Source organism: Nicotiana sylvestris, chromosome 10 (assembly GCF_000393655.2).
Source record: "Nicotiana sylvestris chromosome 10, ASM39365v2, whole genome shotgun sequence".
Lineage (NCBI taxonomy): Eukaryota > Viridiplantae > Streptophyta > Magnoliopsida > Solanales > Solanaceae > Nicotiana > Nicotiana sylvestris.
Genome location: NC_091066.1, coordinates 29,078,927 through 29,105,861, shown reverse-complemented (window position 1 = coordinate 29,105,861; position 26,935 = coordinate 29,078,927). Strand labels below are relative to the sequence as shown.

The 26,935-nt window shown below is 38.5% G+C and overlaps 3 protein-coding genes across 3 annotated transcripts; all 3 read left to right on the top strand.

The window, feature by feature from the left end:
- Nucleotides 1-9,399: 9,399 nt before the first annotated feature.
- Nucleotides 9,400-11,072, top strand: LOC138879138 (uncharacterized mitochondrial protein AtMg00860-like). The gene is made up of 2 exons (XM_070158724.1): nucleotides 9,400-9,511; nucleotides 10,534-11,072. The coding sequence occupies exons 1-2, from the start codon at nucleotides 9,400-9,402 to the stop codon at nucleotides 11,070-11,072; spliced, it is 651 nt and encodes a 216-aa protein (XP_070014825.1).
- Nucleotides 11,073-17,961: 6,889 nt separating this feature from the next.
- On the top strand, nucleotides 17,962-21,436 carry LOC104212404 (uncharacterized). The gene is made up of 5 exons (XM_070160668.1): nucleotides 17,962-18,204; nucleotides 19,145-19,237; nucleotides 19,325-19,426; nucleotides 20,225-20,619; nucleotides 21,196-21,436. The coding sequence occupies exons 1-4, from the start codon at nucleotides 18,055-18,057 to the stop codon at nucleotides 20,228-20,230; spliced, it is 351 nt and encodes a 116-aa protein (XP_070016769.1). The 5' UTR covers nucleotides 17,962-18,054; the 3' UTR covers nucleotides 20,231-20,619; nucleotides 21,196-21,436.
- Nucleotides 21,437-23,444: 2,008 nt separating this feature from the next.
- LOC138879137 (uncharacterized) lies at nucleotides 23,445-26,507 on the top strand. Its single transcript, XM_070158723.1, has 4 exons — nucleotides 23,445-23,692; nucleotides 23,921-24,034; nucleotides 24,121-25,268; nucleotides 25,453-26,507. Exons 1-3 carry the CDS (start codon nucleotides 23,445-23,447, stop codon nucleotides 25,202-25,204), a joined length of 1,446 nt encoding a protein of 481 aa, XP_070014824.1. The 3' UTR covers nucleotides 25,205-25,268; nucleotides 25,453-26,507.
- The last annotated feature ends 428 nt before the right edge of the window (nucleotides 26,508-26,935 follow it).

Here is a 26,935-nt window from a genome sequence, read left to right as displayed (position 1 = left end):
TTTTCTCGTGGTCGCGTTTCGATTGGTTCAAATGTCGGCGATGCTTCTCTATTCTTATTCCCCACTGTGCCTTGAGCTTTGCCATAATCTTTCCCGATTCTTCTAAACCATCTCGCCACTCCGCGACTTCTCTTTTTAAACCCTTAATCAACTGCTGGTCTGATCGACTTCTAGGCTGTTCATCAAGAGACAATCTCAATTTTTGGATTTGGGCCTTAAGTTCTCCATTCTCTTGGACCAATTTATTCTTTTCACTTCGATCCGCCGCGATTTGTATGCTGTTATTGAACTTCAGACTATCAATTTGTAGCTTCAAATCACCGATCTCTGCCCGATACCCCTTTTCTTTTGCTAACCAATTCCATTGCCCTTGGGATGATTCTACAAAGTCTTTGAGATGCGGTCTCTTAGCTGGTCTTTCGCAAGACAGGTCGCCTCTGAACCAAGCGTGATACCCTGGGGCAACTTCCCCTTTTGCTATATCCATCACACAAGTTCTTGCCGTCAGATGTTGGCACTAACTCCAGATTTGGCGAACTTCTTCTTCGGGGAAACGGCCATCTGGACTGATCTCAATCACTTGGGTACTCAGATCTTCATCTTTAGGCACCACTTGATACCTCCCAAGTTGCCTCAAAACCCGATATGGGGCGTAGGGTTGGATGCTTTTAAGTCCCATCAACAGAAAGTGGGGCCTGGTTGCTGGCATGTATATGATTTCCTCAACAGGCGACCATCCGAGCGTCCATTGGATTTGGCTAGCAGTGAGAGTTCGGAAAAATGAGGTCCATGATGTGACGCCCTCAGGTAGATTGAAACCTTTGACTCTAGTGTAGAATTCTCCAATGCAAGTCTTCTCAGGCGAACCGTAACCCAAGAGCGGAGAGCGGCGGCATAAGTGATCGGTCATCCATATTTGCAACAGTAGGTTACATCCTTCGAAAAAGTCGCCCCTGGCTCGACAAGCAGTGAGAGCCCGAAAAATGTCAGCCATAATCATAGGCGCTAGAGTACTCTTATCTTGGGTGAGCAAAGTACTGACAACCCCAGTTATTTTTAGATCGATGTTGCCGTCCTTCCTCGGGAACACTATAAGACCTAAGAAGGCCGTCATGAAAGCTAACTGCCTGTGTTTGTCCCACTTTTGTCGGTTGCCTTTACTACATAGTTTGAAATCCGGCTTATTGAACCCGCCTTCATGACTGTATCTAGCATACATGAGATGGAGACTGCAGAAACCTTTGGCAAGATCTGGATGGTGAAAGTATTTTCAGAAAATCCAAAAACCGGTGTACCGTGACGACCCTAGGTGCAATCAAGTACTTGAACCTTAACGGAGCTTCATCACCCCCAATTTAGCCCGCTATTTCTTCCAACGTCGGGGTGAGTTCGAAGTCCGAAAAATGGAATACATTGTGCGCCGAATCCCAGTAAGTGACCAATGATCTGATAATATCGCCCCGAGGCCGAATGTCTAGTAAATCCGGGAGATTTTTCAGATATTTCCTCACTTTGCCTTGCCCCTCCTTGCCTAAATCGTTCCACCATAATCGCAACTCAAAAGGGATCTTGGTCATTATTGAAAATGGTTCGTTTTGTATCGTGCTCATCCTGCACATTTATTTAGGGTGATAAACTTATTAGACTCAAAAATTAAAATTATCTAGATTTTTTTTTTTGCAAAAACGAGAGGTTGGACCCGCCGAGGGTTGCCTACGTATCTCACCCCGTGCGAGAATCAAACCGGCGTAGTTCGGTCAGATCAAAATAGGGGAAACAAAAATAAAATCCTTTAAAGAAAAGAAGAATAATCCCTTTTTTTTTGAAATTTTGTTATATGTTTTGTTTTTCATTTTATTATTTATTTTCGAAAAGAGACCAAGGAAATATTTACACATTTTAAATTTCCTCTTTTTTTTTTGAAATTTTGAAAATCTTTTAAAGCGGTGCTACAAATGAAACAATAAATTTTTTTTTTTGATTTTTTTTTTATATTTTTTTTTTGATTTTGAAAGTGATTAAAAGGAATAGTCAAACTGAAAGGCAAGCTTTTTTTCATCATTTTTTGTATATTTTAGAAAATTCCGGTTAGGTTTGACATTACTCGGACATGGTTTTTTTTCAAAAAAATAAGTAATTATCTCCCTACCCTGCTATTCTTTTTTTTTTTGAAAATTTTTCGGAAACCGGTCAACATGCAGATTTGAAGCAAATAGATGCGTAGAACAAACGGGATGCAGCAGGGTGGTCTTTTCACTCCAGGTTGCCTGTCCTAGACGGACCCAACCCCAGTGTTGAGTCCCCTATGTCAAATGCAACATGATGCAGATAAGCGTTCCTACTAGGGATCCGGCATGAGGTTTCGTTATACTAGGTTTATAACCTGGGTAGATGTTCTAGACTATGTACCCGAGCGGACAACTCGAGTCGAGGAGGGGCAACTTACCGGGAACCAAAAGGCCGTCCGGCTTCGTAACTTATCCGTCCTCTTTCTTATTTCAGGTATCGACACTAACAGAATAGGGAGCCTCGACCAGCGAGCTTCTCCCCGGAGGTGAAGAGAGAAGGGTTCGGCACAATTTATATACAGTTCAGATAATATCAAAGCAGTAAAAAAAAACATTGCAGCACGTTATGTCAAAACATGTGATAAATATCAGATAATAAAGCCAAATATAACAATTATTCTAAGCTCGAATTCTTGAACCCTGAACCGGAGATTCTGGGTCCAACAACAGGAATCCCCAGCAGAGTCGCCAGAGCTGTCACACCTCCTTTTCGCGCGCCCGGCCCCGAAGGATAAGTGCGCGGGTGGAGTTTTTTCCAATTTAAGTGACAATATTCGAAATGGAATTATTTATTTAATTCAGAGTCGCCACTTGGGAAAGGTTTGGCTTTTGGTGTCCCAAGTCACCGGTTTATCTTGAATCCCAAATCGAGGAAATTTTCGACTTTTCCAAATGAAGTCTGCGAACCAGAAATTCTAAGTAAGGAATTCTGTTGACCCGAGGGAAGGTGTTAGGCACCCTCGAATCCCGTGGTTCTAGCACGGTCGCTTAAATTGTTATAATGGCTAAATATCTGATTTAAATACATGTTATGACTTACGTGCTTTTATTAAGTTTAAACCACTTTTATTATTATCATTTATTTTTATAGAATTGCAACGTCGTGAAAATGCATCTCGAACCACGTCACAATCAATGCACCCGTAGTTGTTAACACATTTCGACTCCGTTGGGATTAGAATTTGGGTCACATCAATGTGCACCCGAATTTTAAGAATGTAATTCAATTAAGCTGCGCCTAAAGAGCCTAACGCGTTATTATCTTTGGGAAAGGCCATGAAATTCACTAAACGGCCTGTCCCGAATTCTAAATATTTATTATGTTTAGTTATTGAGGGCCCCGCAATTGGCATTTTTATTTGGCGAGGCTCATCTCATTATTTTAGAAAAGGATATCCTGAAGCGACTACATTTCTATTACATTTGTCTCTAAAAATAAAAAGAGAAAGATACCAAACTTACTTGTTTGAACAACTAACATACTAAATCTCGACTATGTGGGACGAGTCCAGATTTTGCTTGATTACCTAATTGGTTGCTTATGAAGTGAGAATTATTTCATGCCTTGTCTTCAAAGAGTGAATAAACTTTGTTAATTTGATAAGGGAGATTGTAAGCAAACAAATAACACATACTAAATTTAACATTAAACAAACCTTAAGCTTGAATTTCAAAATTAACTTATTTAGGCTTGATAAATGAAATCAGCTATTTATTAAGAAAGACTACTATTAATTAGATTCGAAAAATGCCTATTAGTTTTCCTCAAAAGTCATCGCATTATTTCGAAACAATGAATCTATATTGAAGCCCATATCGAACCTATATAGGAACAAGTAATCTAACAAAAGGGTTGGCATACATTATCACCCTGTTATCGTAACGCTACATGAGAATTAGTTTGGGGTACACTTATCTTGAAATTAAATGGAACCGAATGTAACAGATTTGATAGTTCAGAGATCTAGACAAAATACGTACGGATGCTTGCCATGATTCTATGTTATAATGTCATAACTAAAACAAAACCTAATGGTTGTATGCATTAAAACACGTCCGATCTAACAAACAAATGCTATCTAGTAGTTCGTCTCAAATCAGAATGTATGTTAACCCATATAGAGTATTTGTAGTTTGAAATTAAACAAGTACAGGCCAAACTAACATTCGACCTATTTTGAATACAAGTATTGTAAAGTAAAAAGATGTTCAGTTCTTTATTTCTGCTTCAAACTTCAAACTTTCAACCAACAAGGTTTCAGGAGTGTGTACCTGGGAATGCTTACAATCGAAGAAGAAAGGAAGTCAGTAGAATGACAATGGCAATAGAAACAGCAGCAGTAACAGTAGGTAACAGATAGAATAACTCCCAGTGCAGGATACAGTTAGAGCCGATGGAAAAATGGCAGAAAGACAGCAGCAAACAATGCAGTAGAAACAAAACTCCAAGACAGATCAAATCCAGGAGAAACAAACAATTTGAATCCACCAATGAACTCAGCTGATACTTGAAAGAAAACAGAGTTGATTGAACAGGTTGAACGAACTGAGAAATCACACAAACAAGGAAGAAACAGTTGCTGATTTTCTGTATATCCCTCCCCCCTATCTCCTTTCTTTTCAAAATCTAATATCAGTCTTCAATTTTGAAATTATACTTGAGTTATCAGGAAAAAAACCTTTTCCAGTTTTTTCCAGTTTTTTCCCAGAACTTCCAGTTCTCAAAAATTCAGTCTGAGTTCTCCCTGTGTATCTCTGTGTTCTTTTTTTTCTGTCTCTCCGTCAATCCGTCTTTAAACTGATGGAAGTTCCCCTTTTTATAAACCTAAAATCAGCCCTTTAACAGCCTGTTTAGACAATTAGAACACCCCTCCCATGTGCTATCTTCTTTTCAGTTTCCACTTACTATTTAAATAAGAACACAACCCCATGATATTCCCTTGGCAGGCTTACCTTTTGAGTAATGTTTATTATTTCTGAAACCAAAGTAGAATATTGGCAGCAGAAGGTAACCTGACAGCATATGCTGTCAAACTATTTAACTCAAAAGGGTCTTTATGCACATGTTGTGCACAAGTGCACATGCCCTCAATTCAGATTGCAATTACAGACCAAACCTTAGATTTCTGAAGTCAAATTAACAACTATAAGTTACTAAACTCAGTTCCTAATTGATTCAGGCAATGCTTAACAGAAGCAGGTCAATTGGTTATGTTTGGACAACTGAAACTAATTGACGACATATGTCGACTCGACTATACTAGTTATAACACATACAATCGAAGCCAATAATCAGAAATCCAAGAGTATCACACAAGGGGTTCTGATTTCAATGTTAATACAGAGGTTAAACTTGGGGATTAATTACTCAAACAATTTCAATTCAGTCAATTAGGCAGTTCACATACACACACATTATCAGTGAATGAGGAAACATTCGATCAAACAAAGGGGTACAGGTAAGGTGGACAATCAACAGTTGATAAAAATTCAAAGACACAAATTACACAAGACATTCGGCCATGCGAACAGACCTTTAAACCACACGCGTACTGAATAACAAAGAGAAAACAAACTTACCTCAGAACTTTGAAAGAAGAAACGGAAAAATCAACTCGTGTTTGAACAGACCCTTCTCAAGGTTGAACGGACTTTAATCGAAGTGTTTCTCAAATGAGAAACACTTCGATTAAGGTCCATTAGACCCTAATCTCTTGGTTTGAACAGGCACAGAACAGGCACGAGGAAACCTAGGGTTCTAGAGGGCAGATTTGGGTTTTGGGCTTTCTTGGTTAGATTCGGACCAAACCAAGCATGGTTTGGTCACGAGGGGAGTCCGGGGACTATCTGGTATGAAACTGGGGTGCATCGGTGTAGATCGAGTTTTGCTCGAATCTTCAAATGAAGATTCGAGAACCTAGGGGATGATTCGAACTAAACGGCCAACAGATCCATGTTCAGGGGGGTGAGGCGATCCTATGGTGTTAAGGTGGAGGTCACCGGCGTTCATGCCACCGGGTTTTGGTGAAGGGAAATGGGGGCGGCTCTAGGGTTCCGGGGTTCTGTGAAGATGATGAAAGGTAAAGGGGGGGGGTCGCTGGATGGGGCGTGGGGTAATGGTTATAGGCTTATATAGTTAGTGGATAGATGGATCCTGGTCGTTGGATGAGATACGATGAAGGGCCAGGATCCTTCAGCTAACGGGAAACGGTGTCGTTTCAAGTATAAAGGGTTGGGGTCGGTCCGGGTGGAATGGGTCGGGTTCATCATGGGTTATGGGGAAGTGATCTTGGCCGTTGATCAACCTGAGATCAACGGCGCAGATCAGACCAGATTAAAACGGTGTCGTTTGGAAGTTCTGGGTGTCAGCTGGTGTGGACCGGGTTACACATGGGGTTTTGGGTTTGAGTTTAGGCCTTGAATTAAAATGAAAATAGGCCCAACTGATTTTAAACCCAATTCTGCACTCTCTTTTTTATTATATATTTTTTATATATATTTTTTATTTATTTTTAAAACAAAACCCAAGTAAATTAAATTAAAATTACATAAACACTTAATATAATTATTTGCGCACATATATCAAAATATTTAAAGCAGGTAAAATCGAACAAAACAACAATCACGGAACAAAGATGCATATTTATGATTTTTTTTATTTAATAACCGGATTTCGGTTCAAACAGCACATGATACACACATTTTTTTGTATTTTGTTTCAATAATAAAATGGGCAAAATTATAGATAATTAACAAAAAATGCCACGTGAAATATCCGAAAATTGTACAGCAAGACCGATCGCTATTATTTTGTTTCTTTTGGAGTGATTGTCGCGTAAAACAAAAATCACGTGCTCACACTCTTGTTTCACGAGTGGACAGTCTTTGATGAAATGCCATCGCTTCCCGCACCTGTGACAGAGATCATTATTCATGCATTTCACTCATTTATACATGTGCATTAACCCATGACCAGATGACATTATATACGCGTATATATGTAAATAATGTATATAGGATATCGGAAAAGGTTACGGTGTTATATACGCACCACCACCTGATCAGCTGGTATATGTTGATGATGTTGCCCACAGTGGTAGAGACGATATGATGAGATGCCCTCAGTGGCTTGATGATATTATGTACACACATACCTATGCATGGCACGACATTTATACGCACGTGTATGACATTATAAACGTTTCAAAATTTACAAAGTTATTCAGATTTAAAGATATGTTTCTGTATTCCATATTTCATCTATGTCTTTTACGTACTAATTTTCATGCCTTACATACTCAGTACATTTTTCGTACTAACACCCGTTATCACGGGGCCTGTGTTTCATGCCCACAGGTGCAGGTAGGCAAGCTGACAGTCCCCCTTCTTAGGATCCCTGATCAACGAGAGTTGGCGTGCTCCACTTGATCCAGAGCTGCTTTTGATTTTGGTACGATAAGTTTGTGTGTGTGTACATATATATATATATATATATATATATATATATATATATATATATATATATATATATATGGGTATGACGTGGCTTAGTCCCGTCTTTGTACAATTATGTTTCCATTAGAGGTCTGTAGACAATATGTCTAGTTGGGTTGTATGTGGCCTTGTCGGCCTTCAGTTTTGAATATATAGTTGTCTATAGCAGCCTTGCCGGCTCACACACTGTATCCTGCATGTATACGCACATATGCCTTGTTGGCAGGTTTCCTTCATATATGTTATTTTCGTAATTCAGCAGATATTATTTAGATTTATATATTAGACACATACTTAGGGGTGTTTGACAGGTAAGACTCAGGCACCCATCGCGGCCCATCGGTTTGGGTCATGACAAAAGTGATATCAGAGCAATTCTGTCCTAGGGTTGTCTACAGACCGTATCTAGTATAGTCTTGTTTATGGGTGTGTCGTGCACCACACTTATAGATAGGAGGCTACAGGACATATAGGATGTTATCCTCTCTTTTTATCTCAGATCGTGCGATACAAGAATTCATGTACCTAACAATATGCTATATTTTCAGCAATGCCTCCAAAGAGTACGACCTCCTAGAAGGGAAAGTCCGTGGCTGGTGAGACTACTAGTCGAGCGCCACAAGTTACCAGGGCTCGAGGAGAGTCTCATGGTGAGGTTCCATCTCAAACTTCACATACCCCGCCCTTTCCAGAAGAGCTCTGAGGGGAACCAGCTCCAGCGACCGCCCCTGTACATTCAGCACCTCAACCGGATGCACCGGGTCAGGAGATGAGAGATGTTATTCAACTATTAACCCGATTAGTAGCCGTGTAGGCTTGGCATTAGGAAATAGGTATTGGTCATGCAGATAGGTCCGTCAGTGCGAGGGTTCGTGACTTCATTAATTTAGACCCTCCAGTATTTACTGGGGCAGACCCGAACAGGGACCCTCAGGTATTTATTGATAGAGTGAAGAGGACGTTATGGGTAATAAAGGCCACTATGACTGAGTCAGTTGAGCTAGCTTCCTACAGACTCCGAGATGTTGCAATTAATTGGTATGAGTCTTGGGAATTGTCTAGAGGTGAGGATGCCCCTCCAGCAGTATGGCAGGAGTTTACAAAAGCTTTTCTTTGTCATTATTTGCTACCAGAGCTTAGGTGAGCCAGAGTTGATAAGTTCTTGACCCTTCGACATGGTAACATGAGTGTTCGGGAGTACAGTCTTCAGTTTGATTCGTTGGCTAGGTATGCTCCCACTATTGTATCTAAGATGGAGGATCGGGTTCATCGGTTCGTGATGGGATTGGAGCCTCACTTGCTTAATAATTGTATGTCGGTCTCACGTCAGCCAGACATAGATATTTCTCATATTCAGGCACATGCTTAGGGTGTATAGGACCGTAAACAGAAATAGAGGGCCGATCGTGAGCATGATAGGGCCCAGAGTAAGAGAGCAAGGTCTTCGGGTCCTTCCGGTGAGTTTCGAGGTGGTCAGAGGCAGCAGTACTCAAGGTATCCATCCTAACTCTCGGCTAGCACACCCCCTCAGTTTAGCGGTAAGAGATTCGATCGTTCCACATATTCAGGGTTTGGTCAGAATTTTAGGGCCTCAAGTTCTCAGTATAAGGGTGAGTCAAATCAAATGAGGCCGCCCCTACCACGATGTGCTCAATGTGGTAAGCAACATACCGGGTAGTGCCGAATGGGATTAGGTGTTTGTTATACTTATGGTTATCCAGGCCACGTTATGAGGGATTGTCCAATGAGAGGTGATGCAAGCATAGCTTAGCCAGTGGGATCTATAGCTGGTTCGTCATCATCAGTACGCCCTCCTAGGCAAGGTCCCCAAGCACCAATGAGTCGTGATAGAGGCAGAGTCGGAGCATCTAGCTCAAGCAGCCCTCAGAACCGCATTTATGCATTGGCGGGACGACATGACCAAGAGTCATCACCTGATGTTGTTACAGGTATATTATAAGTCTCCTCCTATGATGTATATGCACTGATTGACCCTGGTTCCACCTTATTATATGTTACTCCGTTGGTTGCTAGTAAGTTTAAAATAAAACCTGAATTGGTTAAACCTTTTGAGGTATCTACACCTATTGGGGACTCGGTAATAGCTAAGCAAGTATATAGGGGTTGTATAATAGTAGTTCATGATTGAACTACTGTAGCAGACTTAATCGAGTTAGATATGGTAGAATTTGATGTTATAATGGGTATGGATTGGTTGGCTTCTTGTCATGCCAACGTTGATTATAGATCAAAGATAGTCCAATTTCAATTTCTGGGGGAGCCTGTTTTGGAGTAGAAAGGTCATACGACATCGCCGAGAGGAAGATTCATTTCCTATCTTAAGGCAAGGAAGATGATCAAAAAGGGTTGTATTTATCACTTAGTTCGGGTTTAGGATGTGGAAGTGGAGTCACCAACCATTCACTCCATCCCTGTGGTGAATGAGTTTCCCGATGTTTTCCCCGATGAGCTTCCGGGTCTCCCGTCAGAGCGAGAAATTGAGTTTTCTATTGACCTACTACCAGACACTCACGCAATATCTATTCCTCTCTATAGAATGGCCCCTGCAGAGCTGAAACGGTTGAAAGAACAACTAAAGGACTTGCTTGAAAAAGGTTTTATCAGACCTAGTACGTCACCGTGGGGAGCACCTATTTTATTTGTGCGAAAGAAAGATGGTTCCTTACGAATGTGTATTGATTATTGGCAGCTGAATAAGGTGACGATCAAGAATAAGTACCCGCTCTCGAGAATTCATGATCTATTTGATCAGTTGCAAGGTGCCAAGTGTTTTTCAAAGATAGACTTGAGGTCTGGGTACCATCAGGTAAGGGTTAAGGATAAAGATATTCTGAAGACAGCATTCAGGACTAGATATGGGCACTTTGAGTTTTGAGTTATGTCATTCGGTCTGACCAATGCCCTAGCAGTATTCATGGATTTGATGAACCATGTGTCCATGCTTTTTTAGATCTGTTCGTAATTGTATTTATCGACGATATATTGGTGTATTCTCGTTCAGAGGATGAGCATGCTAAGCATCTGCGTACTATGCTCAGAGTTCTACAAGAAGGGAAGTTGTATGCAAAATTTTCTAAATATGAATTCTGGTTGAACTCTGTAGCTTTCTTTGGGCATGTTATTTCGGGTGAAGGTATCCGAGTGGATACACAAAATATTGAGGCAGTAAAGACTTGGCATAGACCTACAATACAGACGGAGGTTCGTAGCTTTCTCGGTTTGGCAGGTTATTACAGAAGATTCGTGGAAGGATTTTCTTCCCTTTCAACACCTTTGACAAAGTTGACTCAGAAGGGAGAAAAGTTTCAATGGATTGATGCTTGCGAACGGAGTTTCCAGGCATTAAAAGACATATTAACGTCAGCACCGGTTCTAATGCTTCCAGAAGGGACCGATGGTTATGCGATCTATTATGATGCTTCAGGCATTGGATTGGGTTGCGTGCTGATACAGCATAGTAAGGCTGTGGCTTATCTTCTAGACAACTAATAAAGCACGAGAAGAACTACCCGACCCACGATTTAGAGTTAGTTGCGGTAATTCATGCACTAAAGATGTGGAGGCACTACTTGTATGGAATTCATGTTGATATCTATATGGATCATAAGAGCCTCCAGTACATCTTCAAGCAAAAGGAATTGAATCTACGACAAAGGAGATGGTTGGAGCTACTTAAAGACTATGGCATCGATATTTTATACCATCCGGGGAAGGCGAACGTAGTAACCGACGCCCTCAGCCGTAGATCTATGGGTAGCCTGTCGTATTTACAGCCAAAAAAGAGGGAAATAGCCCATGAGGTTCATCAGCTAGCTAATCTTGGAATTCGGTTACTGGACTGAGGTGACGTTGGAATTACTCTTCAAGATATGGCAACATCCTCTTTAGTAACTGAAGTAAAGGAACGCCAGTGCGAGGATCCTATGTTAGTTCATTATAGGGATACCACTCTTCAGAAGGAGAAGACACCGTTTGAAATTATAGAAGATGGGGTCCTCAAATATCAATGGTGATTATGTATGCCTAATGTTGCAGAGCTGCGTCGGTAGGTTATGGGAGAAAATCACCATTCTTGTTATTCTATCCATCCAAGAGCAACAAAGATGTATCATGATATCAGGGAAGTGTATTGGTGCGACGAAATGAAAAAATATATAGCAGAATTTGTTGCTCAGTGTCCTAACTGTCAGTAGGTTAAGATTGAGCATCAAAAACCCGGTGGATTATTGTAGGCTATGGAGATTCCGACTTGGAAATAGGAAGTAATCAATATGGACTTCATCGCAGGCTTACCTCATACCTAGCATAAGTTTGATTCGATATGGGTGATTGTTGATAGGCTTACAAAGTCAGCTCATTTTCTGCCCGTTAGAACTACATATTCCTCAGAGGATTATGCGAGGTTTTATATTAAGGAGATAGTAAGACTACATGGTGTCCCTGTATCTATTATCTCAGATAGAGGAGCTCAGTAGCTAACTTCTGGAGGTCTTTCAAAAAAGGATTGGGGACTCAAGTAAGTCTTATTACAACATTTCATCCCCAAACAGACGGACAAGCTGAGCATACTATTCAGATACTAGAGGATATGTTACGAGCTTGTGTAATAGACTTCAAAGGTAGCTGGGATGATCAGTTGCTGCTTATTGAGTTCACATATAATAATAGTTATCATTCCAGTATTCGGATGGCTCAATACGAAGCTCTTTACGGACGGAAATGTAGGTCGCCTATAGGGTGGTTCGATGTTGGAGAATCTGGATTACATGGGCCCGACCTGGTTCAGCAAGCCATAGAAAAAGTAAAGTTTATCCAGGATTGACTATTGACAGCTCAGAGTTATCAGAAGTCATATTCTGACGTGCGGCGACGAGATTTAGAGTTCGGGGATGATGACTGGGTATTCTTAAAGGTGTCACCTATGAAGGGTGTGATGAGGTTTGGCAAGAAAGGAAAACTTAGCCCACGGTATATTGGGCCTTATAGGATCATTAAGAGAGTGGGCCAAGTAACTTATGAGTTAGAATTGCCCTCGGAATTGGAGTCTGTCCATCCGATTTCTTACGTATCTATATTACGGAAGTGCAATGGCGATCCTACCCGAGTTGTGCCCACGAATGATGTACAGATTACAAAAGACTTATCATACGAGAAAGTTTCGGTTGCCATCCTAGACTGACAAATCCGCAAGCTGTGGAATAAGGAGGTAGCCTCCATGAAAGTACTTTGGAGGAACAATAATGTGGAAGAAATGACTTGAGAGGCCGAGGAAAATATGAAGTCTAGATATCCCTACTTATTTCCTCCTCCAGATAAGGGTCCGACTGAGACGTCATAAGCATAAGGTACGTGTATAAATTCTTGTGTTGGTTATTGTCGTTGGTCATATGAGGCCATTGTCGTTATTTATAATTATGGTCCTGTGTGTCGTTGGGTTATTAAGCTTCTACGGGGAGAGTTGGTAGTGGTGTTGTTGCAGAGGCGACCTTGCCAAAGTTATATAGATCACGGGGAGTTGAACATTCGAGGACAAATGTTTCTAAGGGGGGAAGGATGTTACATCTCGCATTGTCGTACGTTAAAATTTCATTTTCAGTTAACCGACTTAGACTCGGGGATGAGATCATCTTGACGTTAACGTACTTACGCTAGTTATAACAAGCGATAAATAAGTATTATGAAGGATAAAGGGGTACACAGATTAAAGAAAATGAGTTTCGTTGAAAGTGGCCAATTTGGAATAAAATACGAGTCGAGCGATACTATCCGATAATTATGAACTAGTACCATGCAAGATACCATATGACCATGGTAGTATAATATATAAAGTATATATGAAGTATTTTAAAAATAAATTGAATTTTAAGTAATTTGTGGTAATTTTTAAATTATGCGGGTAATTGATTAATTACCGGGTAACAAGACATTATCCAATTAACTAATAAGTAGATAAAAAATTAAATATTCCACCCCACACCACGTGGCAACTAGCCACATTATCAAGAAATGCCTAATAGTCATTCCTTGATTAGGTGTCAAATGGATACAACTTTTCTTTCATTTTTTTCAAGACTTTGGATATCCAAGTCTTTCCAATCCATTTCATTTCGAAGACTTGGTATTTAAAGACTTAACAAGAACATTGCTTCTGACTTTAAAACAAAGTTTCATTTTCCCTTCCATTACAAATACAAACAAGTAGCAAGATTAGTAGGGATTTTGTTCAATTTATTCCAAGAAAACATGAAGGATCAGTAGTTAGCTTCCTTGATTTGGACAAAAGGGACTAACGTCCCAAAATCTAGACAAGCAAAAAGAATTTCATTCCAATTTTATAGAGTCCAAGCATCAATTTCGTTCAAGTTCACAGAAGCAGAAGCTTCATTCTATTCAAATAATTCCAGGAACAGGTATGTTAAGGTCATCCCTTCTTTCTTTTGGCATGGTCCAAATTATACTAAGAAACGAGCAAACACACAGTTTTCATAAATTACCCTATTTATAGAAATAGTAGGGGTAACTATATTCTTGATTCCTCATGAGAATTATTATTATCCTCTATTCATGGGTCTCAGAATAATACGCAGTTGGAAAAGTTTATCCAGAAGGAATATTGAGATTATTACATATTTTTCATGCATTTCACTCATTTATACATGTGCATTGACCCATTACCAGATGACGTTATATACGCGCATATATGTAAATATATGTATATGGGATATGGGAAAAGGTTACGGCGTTATATATGCACCACTACCTGATCAGCTGGTATATGTTGATGATGTTGTCCACAGTGGCCGAGACGATATGATAGGATGCCCTCATTGGATTGATGATATTATGTACATCCATACCTATGCATGGCACGATATTTATATGCACGTGCATGACATTATAAACGTTTCAGAATTTACAAAGTTATTCAGATTTAAAGATATGTTTCTGTATTGTATGTTTCATCTACGTCTTTTACGTACTAATTTTCATGCCTTACATACTCAGTACATTTTCGTACTGACGCCCTATTTCACGAGTCCTATATTTCATGCCCGCAGGTGCAGGCAGACAAGCTGACGGTCCCCCTTCTTAGGATCCCTGATCAGCGAGAGTTGGCGTGCTCCACTTGATTCGGAGTTGCTTTTGATTTTGGTACGATACGTTTGTATATATATATATATATGCATATGGGTATGATATGGCTCAGTCCCGTCTTTGTACAGTTATGTTTCCATTAGAGGTCTGTAGACAGTATGTCTAGTTGGGATGTATGTGGCCTTGTCGGCCTTCAGTTTTGAATGTATAGTTGTCTATAGCATCCTTGCCGGCTCACCCACTGTATCCTGCATGTATACATATGCCTTGTTGGCAGGTTTCCTTCATATATGTTATTTTCGTAATTCAGCATATATTATTTAGATTCATATCTTAAACACATGCTTAGGAGTGTTTGACATGTAGGACTCAGACACCCGTCGCGGCCCATCGGTTTGGGTCGTGACAGATGCTTGTCCAAACGATTGCACGTTGTACTAGGGAGATGATGCTAATTAGGAAACATGCAAGCATTTTCATACTTCTAGATGGAAGCCAACTAAGAAGAGCAACAATAATCACATGTCTACCATGAGAAAGAAGAAAAATAAGCAAAAGATGCCCGCAAAAATTTTGCATTACTTTCCACTAAAACCAAGGTTGCAGAGATTGTTCATGTGTTCTAAAATTAGAGAGCATATGAGATGGCATGTGAAAGATAGTAACAGAGATGGAATCCTAAGGCATCCCAGAGATGGTGAGGCATGGAAGAGATTTGATACTACTTTTCCTGAATTTGCTTCCGATCCTAGAAATGTTGGATTAGGCCTAGCTAGTGATGGTTTATATCCTTTTGGGATGATGAGTACTAATTATAGCATTTGGCCTGTGATTTTGGTTCCATATAACCTTCCATCTTGGTTCTGTATGAAGCAACCAAATTTTATCCTCTTAATGATCATTCCAGGTCCACGTACGATGGGAAATAATATAGATATATACCTACAACCGCTTATTAAGGAGTTGAATGAGTTGTGGTGTAAAGATGTGAAAACTTTTTATTCATCAAAGAATGAAATGTTTAGAATGCGAGCAGCTCTTATGTGGACAGTTAGTGACTTTCCTGGACTTGAAATTTTATCTAGTTGGAACACACATACTGGTTTTGTGTGTCCATCTTGTAATTTTGACACAGAACCTTGTAGACTTCGTCATAGTAGAAAGTGGTTCTTTATTGGTCATCGCCGGTTTTTGGCAAGAAATCATAAATTTAGATTGATGAGGCTTCGTTTTTTTGGCAATACGGAAGAGAGAACCCTCCAAGGAAGTTAACTGGGTCAGATATTTTGAATCAAGTGGAAAAAATTGATGTTATATTTGGAAAACCAGCAGAATTGAATGAAAGAAAGAAAAGAAATCGACAAAAAGGCACTGAGAAAAGTGCAACTCAACAATTGAGAAAAAAAACATATTCTTCAATTTTCCATATTGGAAATTCTAACTTGTTGCGCCATAATTTCGACGTTATGCACATTGAGAAGAATGTGTTTGATAATAATATATACACTTTGCTATATGATAAAGACAAATCAAAGAATCATGTTAAGGCTCGAAAAGATCTACAAGATATGGGTATAAGGCGTGATCAAAGCCAGATGAGAATGAGAATTGTCGGCTTGCTTCGTTTGCAATTCCAACAAATAAAAGAGTCGACTTTCTCAAAACTTTAAAAAATATCTCGGTGCCGGAGAGTTACTCAAGTAATATCTCTCGTTGTGTTGATGTAGATAAAAAGAGGATATTTGGACTAAAAAGCCATGATTGTCGTATCATTATGGAACAATTCTTGCCCATATTTGGATGCATGTGTGAATTGTTTCTTTTTAATTATTCGACTTTTCTTCTACTAATTTTGTGAACTCCTGCTTTTCTTTATTGCTTGTAGGTATACCGAAGCCCAAGCGTTATGAGAACTTTCAGAACTCAATTCAGTCAGCATCTACCTCACAAGGTGTAGCACAACCTTTATCAACTGAATCAACACCTTCGTATTTTGATGATACACCACAAGTTCAACCAATAGTACGACCAACACCGCGTCACAACAACCACCATCTAGAAAGCGTAGTGGACGTGTGTCTATGCAACATTGGACTGTAGATGCATAGGTATGTTATTGCCATTCATTTATACATTCTACCTATTTTACGCTGCAACTAACAATCTGTTACCCCGAAGAATAGAGAACCTATGCTTAATGCTTCTTATCACTTTACATTCGTTATCAAACCTCTTGCATCCTTCTTGTGGTACTGTATGATAGTGCAGAAGTGACGCTGCAAAATAGTACTCCTACTAAGTAAAGTGAATGAAAACGTTAGAGTTTGTGGTGGTGTCCATCTATTTCATTTACTTGGCTCCATCTCTGCTGCTTTACATGCTTTCTGCTAATTATATTCGTCGATCGATTAAATAAATGAATGATTATATATGACTTGTAAGAGAGTAGAGAAAAGGGATGTATATATAGCTTACAGTATGATTTTCAGTGGATTTTGTCACACTTTATACCTGTACAACTCTTCACATTTTATACTTGTATATAAAGAATGGGTGAAGGTGTTGGAATATCAAACCCTTTGCATCTTTTGCTGATTCTAATGTTCGGCCTTTAGAGGTATTTATGTGTAGCATTAAGTGCGTATCCCAATATATAAAGTAAGTTCCATTAGAAATGCCCGAGACATTCAAAGAGATTGCATCATCGATATGCTGTAGATCAATTTTGGATACCAATTTACCATCTTGAATTTTGTGACTGGAAAAATTTACCATCTATTTTCTTCTCTGATCTTCAATCATATCTGTTATGATCTTCAGTTCTTTGGTGAATTTGTTATATATTTTTAAACTGTGTTCTGACCTTTTCCTTTATATACCAAATTTGACAACAGAAACAGTTCCTCTGAACCACAATCCTATTATTGTATTTTATATACCAAAGTTGAAAGGATGAAATGTTGGTACCAATTTTGTACACTTGGTGTCTATGTAGTTTGATGACAAGGTATTCTTATTTCTCTGTATTATTTACGTGTAGCTCGAAATTGCCATCTACATATTCTTGACTTAAATTCGTACCTGTATTTGTTATCTCCCATTCAGTTATATTATGAATTTCTATTAAAGTTGGACCTTCTTTGTTGTCACTTCATTCACTGTATGCACTGTGTTTTCTGCATGCAAAAGAGACCTTTTGGTTTCTAAGTATTTTACGCCACACCTAATAATCTGTTGCCTCAAAGAATAGAGAACCATATTGATTTTTGTTTTTATCTTTTAAGATTCACAAGGAGCTAGCAAGATACTTAAAGTGAAGAAAAGGAACGTGTTAAATTTATCTAATGGAGAACGTATTGTGGTTGATTTTGACGACATGGATTCTCCCATTGGTGAAGGACAAGGTGTTCTTGCAGGCTTTTGTGGAATTTTAGCAACTGACTGCTCCATTTTTCCAATTCACTTTGAGAAATGGCCGGATTTACCTGTGACAATCTTCAATCGTTGTTATGATCGATTTATAAAGGTATTCCTGAGGCATACAATAATTATAAAGATTTTATATTTGCATGTAATAATTATCTAACCATTGGTTTATCCTTGAAGCCACGATTTTGTTTTCGGACAATTGAGTCAAATGCAAGACGATATGTTTATAATTCTATGTGTAAGAAGTGGGGCGCAAAAAGGCTAAAGTTGTTTGATAAGGTCTATGATCCACTTAAGAGCAGAGCTGAGATAATGGATAGCGTTCCACTGGAAATTCCACCGGATCAATGGATTTCTTTTGTTGATTACCGCTTTAGAGAAAAGACACAAGTATTTATTTCAATGCTTCTACATTTCAACCATGGCCAATACCTTCTCTTATTGATTACCGCTTTTGTACAACATTGATGTTTAGTTCAAGCAAAGTTTGGATTTTTAACCTGGGTCAAGATAAAATTATGACAGAAGGAAGGTATTGAGTATAGTTGGTTATTCTGGTGAAATGTGGTTTCCACTTGTGGTGTATTAGTGTATTGATGTTTAGTTCAAGCAAAGTTTGGATTTTTCACCTGGATCAAGATTAAAGTTTGGATTTTTAAACTGAGGGCATTAAAATACCGGAAAGAAGATATTTACCATAGTTGAGTATTATGGTGACATGTAGTTTCCACTTGGTGTTTTTTTTTGTGTGACCATTTGGTAAAAAGGTTTTATTTCTGATACCGTTGTTTCTAATAATGCGTTTTTGTACAGCATTGATGCTTAAGTTTAGGAAAGTGTTTTTTTTTTTTTTAAATCCGGGTCAGGAAGTTTGGATTCTTTAAGCTGATAGAAGTAAAATACTGAACAGAAAGTCTTGAACAGAAGTTATTAACCATAGCTGAGTATTCTGGTAAATGTTGTTTGGACTTATGATATTGTGGTTTTACAAGTATACAATAGGCAAGTATGTGTAATTCGTGGTATCTTTTTGTAAGGAAATTTGTAAAAGAAATGCTGAAATTCGGAAGAAACAAATTGTTTCACATATCGGTAGCTCCAAACCTAACTCGAGAAGAAGGGCTGAAATGGTATTGATTCATTTTGAATACTTTAATTAAACTAGCAACTATTCTTAGTTAGTTAAGTTAATGCGACTTTAACTTTTTCATTTATAGATGGCTGAGACTGGACAAAAGCCTGGACGAGGACAGTTTTATCTCGCTACACATAGGAATGAAGATGGATCATATGTTAATGAGGCGGCAAAAGAGATATGTGTAAGTTTTTAATTTCTTCCATCAAATTTGCAATCATTTAGTACCTAGTAATACAAATTGTTTGAGTGAATGGAAACGTTACTGGTGCATTACTCAAAAAGTTGTATCTTATAACACTGTGTATTCCTAAACATGCATTTCTGGGAAATAAAAACAGAACACTTTTGGAGTTCACATGTGTGATGGGGTCTATAGAAACATCTCTTCACAGAGATACAGAGAAGTGGAAAGAAATAGACACACTAAAAAAGAAGTGTGAAATAAGAGAAAAGGAAATAAAAGTTTACAATAAACATCCTTTCTGATGTTCTTCACATTGTGGTTCTCATTACTTTTATTAGCACCTGCCTATACCTAAGCTAAGCTAAAATGCAGAGGAAACTACATTTAAAGATATTTCTTTGCCTATTTCTGCAAGGAGGTCCATGCCATGCCTTATTTGTTTCAACACGAAATACTAATCTAGTCTTCCTGAATCTTTCATCTACTCGTTCTTAGAAAGATAAAAAAGCAATATAGAAAGTGTGTATAAGACCTTTTCCTTTAGACATTATAGCTGCTAAAAAATAATTCAAGACGAAAGCAACTCTAATTTCCTTATACTGATGAATAAGATTTGAAAACAAATTTGACAATTCACTAGGACATTGTACTCGAACAGCCCAACCAAAGTGCATTACTCAACAAGCTAAATATTCTTCTTCTCTTGTTTTTCTTTTTTAATAACTTATCAATCACTGAGTGAAGGTAGGACACTTACTTTTGGTGTGTAATGTATTTTGGAAAAAATTGAACTAGCATTGAGCCAAAGCACCGTGGATGAGTCTGAAATTTCGCCAAATGATGCCGTTGGTAAGGTGCCGGGAAAAGAGTACTCTTGAAGGGTAAGGTGCTTGGGATTAGGAGCTGTTCTTGGCTGAGCTTTTAGACAAACAAGACCTCGTTATAGTGATTTGAATGCTTCAACTTATAATAATGGTTCATGTTCTTCCCAATGCCAAGAGAAATACAATCAAATGTTGAATGCTCACAATCAAAGCCAAGAGAACTACAGAGCAATGATGAATGTTAACGCCCAAATGATAAATGCTAACACCCAAATGATGAATGCTTTTAAGGCGTATATGATAATGAAAGAAGGGAGGATACTCGAGGAATTTGCAGGGATCTTTGTTTCTCCTCCTCATTCAACAGTAAGAAAAGTTCATAACTTTCTTATTTAATTTTGAAAACTTTTGTGCTATGTGGTGTTTGACTCTTATTCTCACTTTCTTTACTCTTATATCCACACATGTTTTCTCATCAAATGTGCATTTAGGATATTGTTGAGGTACTAGAGTTTAAGCTACTAGAGTAGGGATACTTCTATTTATTTATTTATTAGATCTGCAAAATTAATCATAACTAATAGATAGCTGGAGGAGAAGAGAAGAAAATCTGAAATGTTTGAAATTATAGCTTCGATTTCTAATTGCTTAAGTGTATGCGTTACTTTTCTTTTTTCTCTTTCTGGAATTTGTTTTTTTGGATATCTTTTGGAGCATATGCTGCTAGCTCGAGATGTAAATGGCACTGATGTTATTGATCTTAAATATAATATTATGCACCTCTGCTTCAGGTGCCAACAAAATTTTGAAGTAAAAAATCTTTATATTTTGTGTGCTGATATATACATAACAAGAGGATTGGAGATGGTATTCGTATCTGTAAGTTCAATTCATGTGTTGAGGTACTTTTCGTTAATTATGTTTTATTTTGATTTTTTTTAGCCAAGTGATGGGACTAGCATATCCATTTCACCCATGGATGTTAGAAGATCATCTGGTAGAAGTAATCCTAACGACAACCATTGAAGTTCACTTGCAAATGTATCGTACTCAATTGAATGGTCATAGGAGATCTTTTGTCCATAATAGTTGGAGTAGATGTTTTGTTTAAAGTTTGTTTTAAGACTAACTATAATACTGATGTTTTGTGTTCAATGGATGGAGTAGTTGTGTTTAAAACAAGTTTTTGAGACTAATAATAATTTACTTTAATGTATTTTAGGGTTTATTAATATATTGATGTTAATTAGATGATTCTATATAATCTGATGATGCTTCATTATATTAGCATAATTGAAATAGGATCAGTTATATATGGGTATAATAATTGCCAAAAAAAAAACTCAATGAATAGCGGGGGTTATAACCGCCGCAATTTAATGTATAGTAATATTGTATTTAAAATTGCGGGGGTTAAATAAACATATTGTTTGGGTTTTGATTGCCGCTATTTTTTCTATACGTGTGTTCTAAAAAAGTTAAACTATTAAATTGCGGAGGTTAGACCGACGCTAAATACCCGCTGCTATATGATAACGGCGGTCCTCCAAAAAATTCCCGCGAATTGATTGCGACGAACATTATTGCGAGGGTTTTGGAAATCGCTGGAACTGAAAATTGCGGGGGTTACTGACCTCCACAATATGTAACAAAACCTTCATAAATTTAGTATTTTTTTGTAGTGTTTTCGGGAGTGTACATGGGAGTTGAGCTTGTTATTTACCTATAAGTTATTACATTTTATATTTGAGTCCTATAAGCAGTTATTTTATTTCGCTTTGACCCCTAGGTTTTACTTCCTCTATATGTACCGAGTTTGCCATTTTCAGAGGCAATGAATGAAAAATCATTATCTTATTTGCATTGTTTTCTTCTCTTCTTAGCTTACCTTAGCCATAGTTAGATTCTTCTTCCTCCGAAAATCCGTATTTGTAACAGTGTTATCAGAGCATCGATTCTCTGACCTCTATGGCAATGGAGATGGATCGATTTCTCCCACCATACGGCTATTATAATGACCCACGAGCTAGGCATCCATGACTGAATGCTATAGTGAATGTTCCAGACTTGCAAATCTTCCACAGGATTTTAACTATGCACCCTACCAAGGTCCTAATTCTTCCAGTTATTGTAATAGCGGTTATGGAGCTTACTATATGGGGTAACAACAGCAATTCAAACCAACAAACCCTCTGTACACCTCTAATTTCAGTCCACATCAACCTTGGTATCAACCTTGGTAAGCTGGGAGTTCCCTATCGGTCCCTTATGCCTACCAGCCATCAGAGTTCACCATGGCCTTTTCCGATTTTTCGACTGCCGGGGTGGTTTTAAATAGAGGCGCCATAGTGGGTTTCCAATCTAATAACACAGATTTCCTCTCTAGCATGGAAATGGCGAGGACTGATCACATCTCGGAGTATAATCCTCCACATTTGTTATTTGAGCAGTAGCAACAGCAGGTCAATGATTCTGTTCCAATCAATTTTCTGATGGACGAAGCGATTCCAACTGCTGTTGATAATTCCAACCATAGATCTGAATATTCAATTCCCCTTTTGCTGTTTCAGCAGCAGCACGTTTGTTTTGATACCATCATCGAGAGCTCTCTTCCATCCGAAATGTTGATGGATGGGGGGATTTTGATGGGTTGTAACAGTAGCACTTCCATTCACACAGATGAAATACTAAGCAATTTAATGGATGTTGTTATTTCAGAAGTTACTCCGAGGAAAGAGATGTTGGAAAAATCTAAGTCAACGGAAGAGGAACAGCATCCCGCTCGTGAGCACTAGATGTTTGATGAAATGCCAATAGATAAGGAGGTCGAGAAGAAGTACGTTGATGAGAGTAGCACTCCCTTGATCGATGAGAAGCCTGAGGAATTTGCCGCTGTGGTGAACAATAATGATAGCAGTCACATTATTCAAGTTCATATAGCTGCCACTATCGCGAGTGCTGAAAAGAACCACTATGCCATTAGGGATTCTGTAACAAACTTGAAGAAGTATATGTTTGAGAACAACCTGGACAGTGAAGTGTAGTTGAAGGTCACAGATAGGAAGATCCATGAGTTGGTTGAAGAGGCCGTTGAATTTGCGTATGCGAGCCCTGTTCTAGCTCATATTCAGCTGCTAGAGAATGAATTTACTAATCCTAGTAGCTTCAAAATTGGGCCGGATCGAAGGCACATGGATACTCAATATTCTATTATAAGTAATGGTGTAATATGCAACACTAGAGAAACTTCCAAGTCTTTAGAGATATACTCTTTTGCTAAGTTCATAGGGAAGCACTGCTTCCTTCTACCTAGCGCCATGATACTTTATGCACTTAATGAGATGTTGAGAAAAGAAATTCATATATACAATGAAGGGCAACATGTTGCTTATAGATTGAGGTATGAGTTACTAACCAATGCTTTCACTTATCGTGTAAGGTAAAAATGGAATAGAAGTGGTGATGATCACGGCAGTGATAGTGTTAATATTATGAACAAGGGCCATGGAAGATATGGTGTTATTTGTTGAGACAAATTAGAGAATGATAATTGTAAAGTTGACTTGGTTGATTCGCCTAATCATCCTCAAAGGTGGAGACCTCTAGATTCAATTAGGAAGTTAATGGAAAAGGTTGTTTCTATAAGTGTCGACATTTCTATTCTCAGGAGCAAGTGTTTTAAAGTGAGCTTTGTGTCACATGTCAAACTTGGTACTGGGAATATTGTGCCTATTATAAAGGCCTTGGGTAAGTGGAACTTTGCTGGGAACACTCAACATCTGTTTTCATATGTTGATCGTCAAGTTTTGTCGGGAGCTCTAAAGGTAGTCTACCTTCCTTGTGGATTTTTTGAAAGGAGATATAAAGAGGTGTGATTGTAGGAATTGAGGTCCGAGAAGCTGCTGTTATTTTTAGAGGAGTTCAAAATTTTGAACTTAGTGAAACTATTCGGAAGAGGGTAGAGTCAATTCCACAAGTCATCTTGCTTCTTCAATCAACAGATGAAAGATGCACCAACTCCTCTTCATTAGATAAGGAACGGAAATATAAGCTACTTGAACTTCTTGGAGTGCAAGCCCATAAGCTTGGGTTCAAAGGATTTGAAATACATATTGGCTTAGATAAAGCTAATGCAATTAGAAATAGAGCTTCAGGATACAAAGTTGTTCCAAGCACCGGAAAGGCAGTAGCAGGTGTGGTTATTTCTTCATTTTTAACTATCACCCTTGAGGACGAGGGTGGCTTGATGGGGAAGTGGATTCTAGACTTTTGTCCGATTCATGTGCGTGATCAAATAGTTTATTCATGTTCGTCGGTTGGAATTTCAAAGGATGGTTCATGCAATGGCCTAGAATACTATGTATCTCTGGAAAGAGATATTATGGTGGCAACAACTGTCAACTTAATTATTGAAGAGCAGCCAACAGATGTTTATACTGGGATTTCTCTAAGTGTTCATCATGTTATCAAAGAAGATAGTTCTGAGGACCGTACAACTGACTCCAATGCTTTCTTAGACAAACTATTAACTAATCATGTTGAGAAGACATTGGTAAAGCAGACAATGGCAACCTCAGTATACGGGGTTACCTCTGTCGGGTTGTGTGAACAATTCAAACAAAAAGGGGAGGAAAAGGGTCCTATCAATGATGATAAGCTTCTATTCACTGTCTCTTGCTATGCGGCTAAATTTTTTCATGGTGCATTTTATTCTTTTGTTCAAGTGGACAGTCAAAGTACTGTGGTTAACACAAGTTGTGTACTTAACTCTTTTGCTGAGTCGCCATTCTTGTATAATGCTGAGCATACCTTTATGTTAATTGTCATTCCAGCTGAAGGTTTATACTCCAGTTATTCAATACAGAAGGTTCTTGGTGTAATAATCACTCATGTGGGCTTATGGATAAGTGATAGGGAGTTAGTTCAAGCTGATCGTTGCGCAATGACTTGACTAGGTGACTGTGTTAAGAGGATTGCTTCAGAACATCAGCCAATGCAGTGGACGACACCCTTAGGTCTCCTTATTGTGCTGTTTTACTTTAAAAATCAGTGGCATGTTATAAGAACTTCTCTTCAAATTTTAGCTTTATCGCGCGAGGCTGATTTAGTTAAGGACAAGAAATAGAGAACTGCTTTTCCTCTAAATTTCGTGCACTTGCTGGATGGTTCACATATGATGATGACTATTGTTGCTTGCAGGGACGTTGGACTACGATTTGCAGGGGTACATGATCCCTTTTGGATTCATATCTGGGATGTCGACCAGATGAACATGATACTCGGGGAAAAGTTTGTGCAATCTGTTCTTAATGTTTCTCACATGGAAGATGAGGGTAAGTCGCAACGTAAGACTGCTGTATATGAGGCGTTGAACGAAGTTGTTAGATGTTTGAAAAATGAAACAGTTTTCATGGTCTTGCAAATTGATCCTAGTAACCAGAGGGAATCCGAAAGTTTCTCTCTTCTTGCTGCAATTATAACAACTACAAGGGTGCTATGGTAGGGAGTGTGCCTCACTGGTTTGAAGTTGCATTCCAGTATACTGTGGAGATAATCATGGCAGATTTTGAAGATTATCTTAAGCATTGACTTAAGTTCCTTTTTCAGGCAACTACTGCACATTATTCTTCTTTAATACAATGGAAACCATTCAAGCTTGTTATAGATTTTATTCCATGGACCTTTAGGCACATTCAAAAGAACATTTCTGGTACCAGACTAAATCTTTTGTTGGAGTTGTTCAATAATATTCAGCAATTACTCTTTCCAGCCATGTCTCATCGGTTGACTGAATTGCTATGGGTTGCTCCAGAACAGATGCTTCAAGACGTCAGAAGCATTGAAGAAATACCTCAATGCGTCATAATCATTGGTGTTGAAAATTTGCTTGCCAGTAGAATGGTTCCGAAGAGATGTCTCGATCCATGGACAAGAACTTTCAGAATTGAAGTAGCTTCACATTTTCCATTTGATCCTGGATGGATTGAAGTCCTCACCCTTGAGGACAAGGGCGTTGTTCAGGGGGAAGTACTGATACAAATTAGAAATAGAGTAGCTGCAGGAAGTAGTACTCTAGGTTGTCGGAAGTGTACATGGGAGTTGAGCTTGTTATTTACTATAAGTTATTACATTTTATATTTGAGTCCTATAAGTAGTTATTTTATTTCACTTTGACCCCTAAGTTTTACTTCCTCTATATGTACCAAGTTTTTGTCAAAGGCTATGAATGAAAAACCTTTATCTTATTTGCATTATTTTTTTCTCTTCTTAGCTTTAGCTTGGCCATAGTTAGATTCTTCCTCCGAAAATTCGTATTCGTAACACAAATAGTAAAGAATATTAGATAAATGAATTAAAGACGAAATAGGCGATCAAACCAATTGTGATGTTATGGCCAGGCCAGAAATTAGATTGAACAGTGACCACTTCCTCGATCATACCCTAGTGTAACGATCCGGCCGATCGTTTTGAGCATTTGCACTTTACTTGCCAGTTCTCGGGCATGGCTTGCCCCGTATGATGTATTATGACTTATATAAATCGTCGGTTTTGGTTTTCAGGTTAATTAGAACAGGTATGGAAGAATGATTCTCAGCTTGAAGCTTTAAGTTTGAAAGGTTTGACCAACTTTTGACTTTTTAGTATTCGATCTCGTATTTGATTTTTTATGATTGAATTAGCT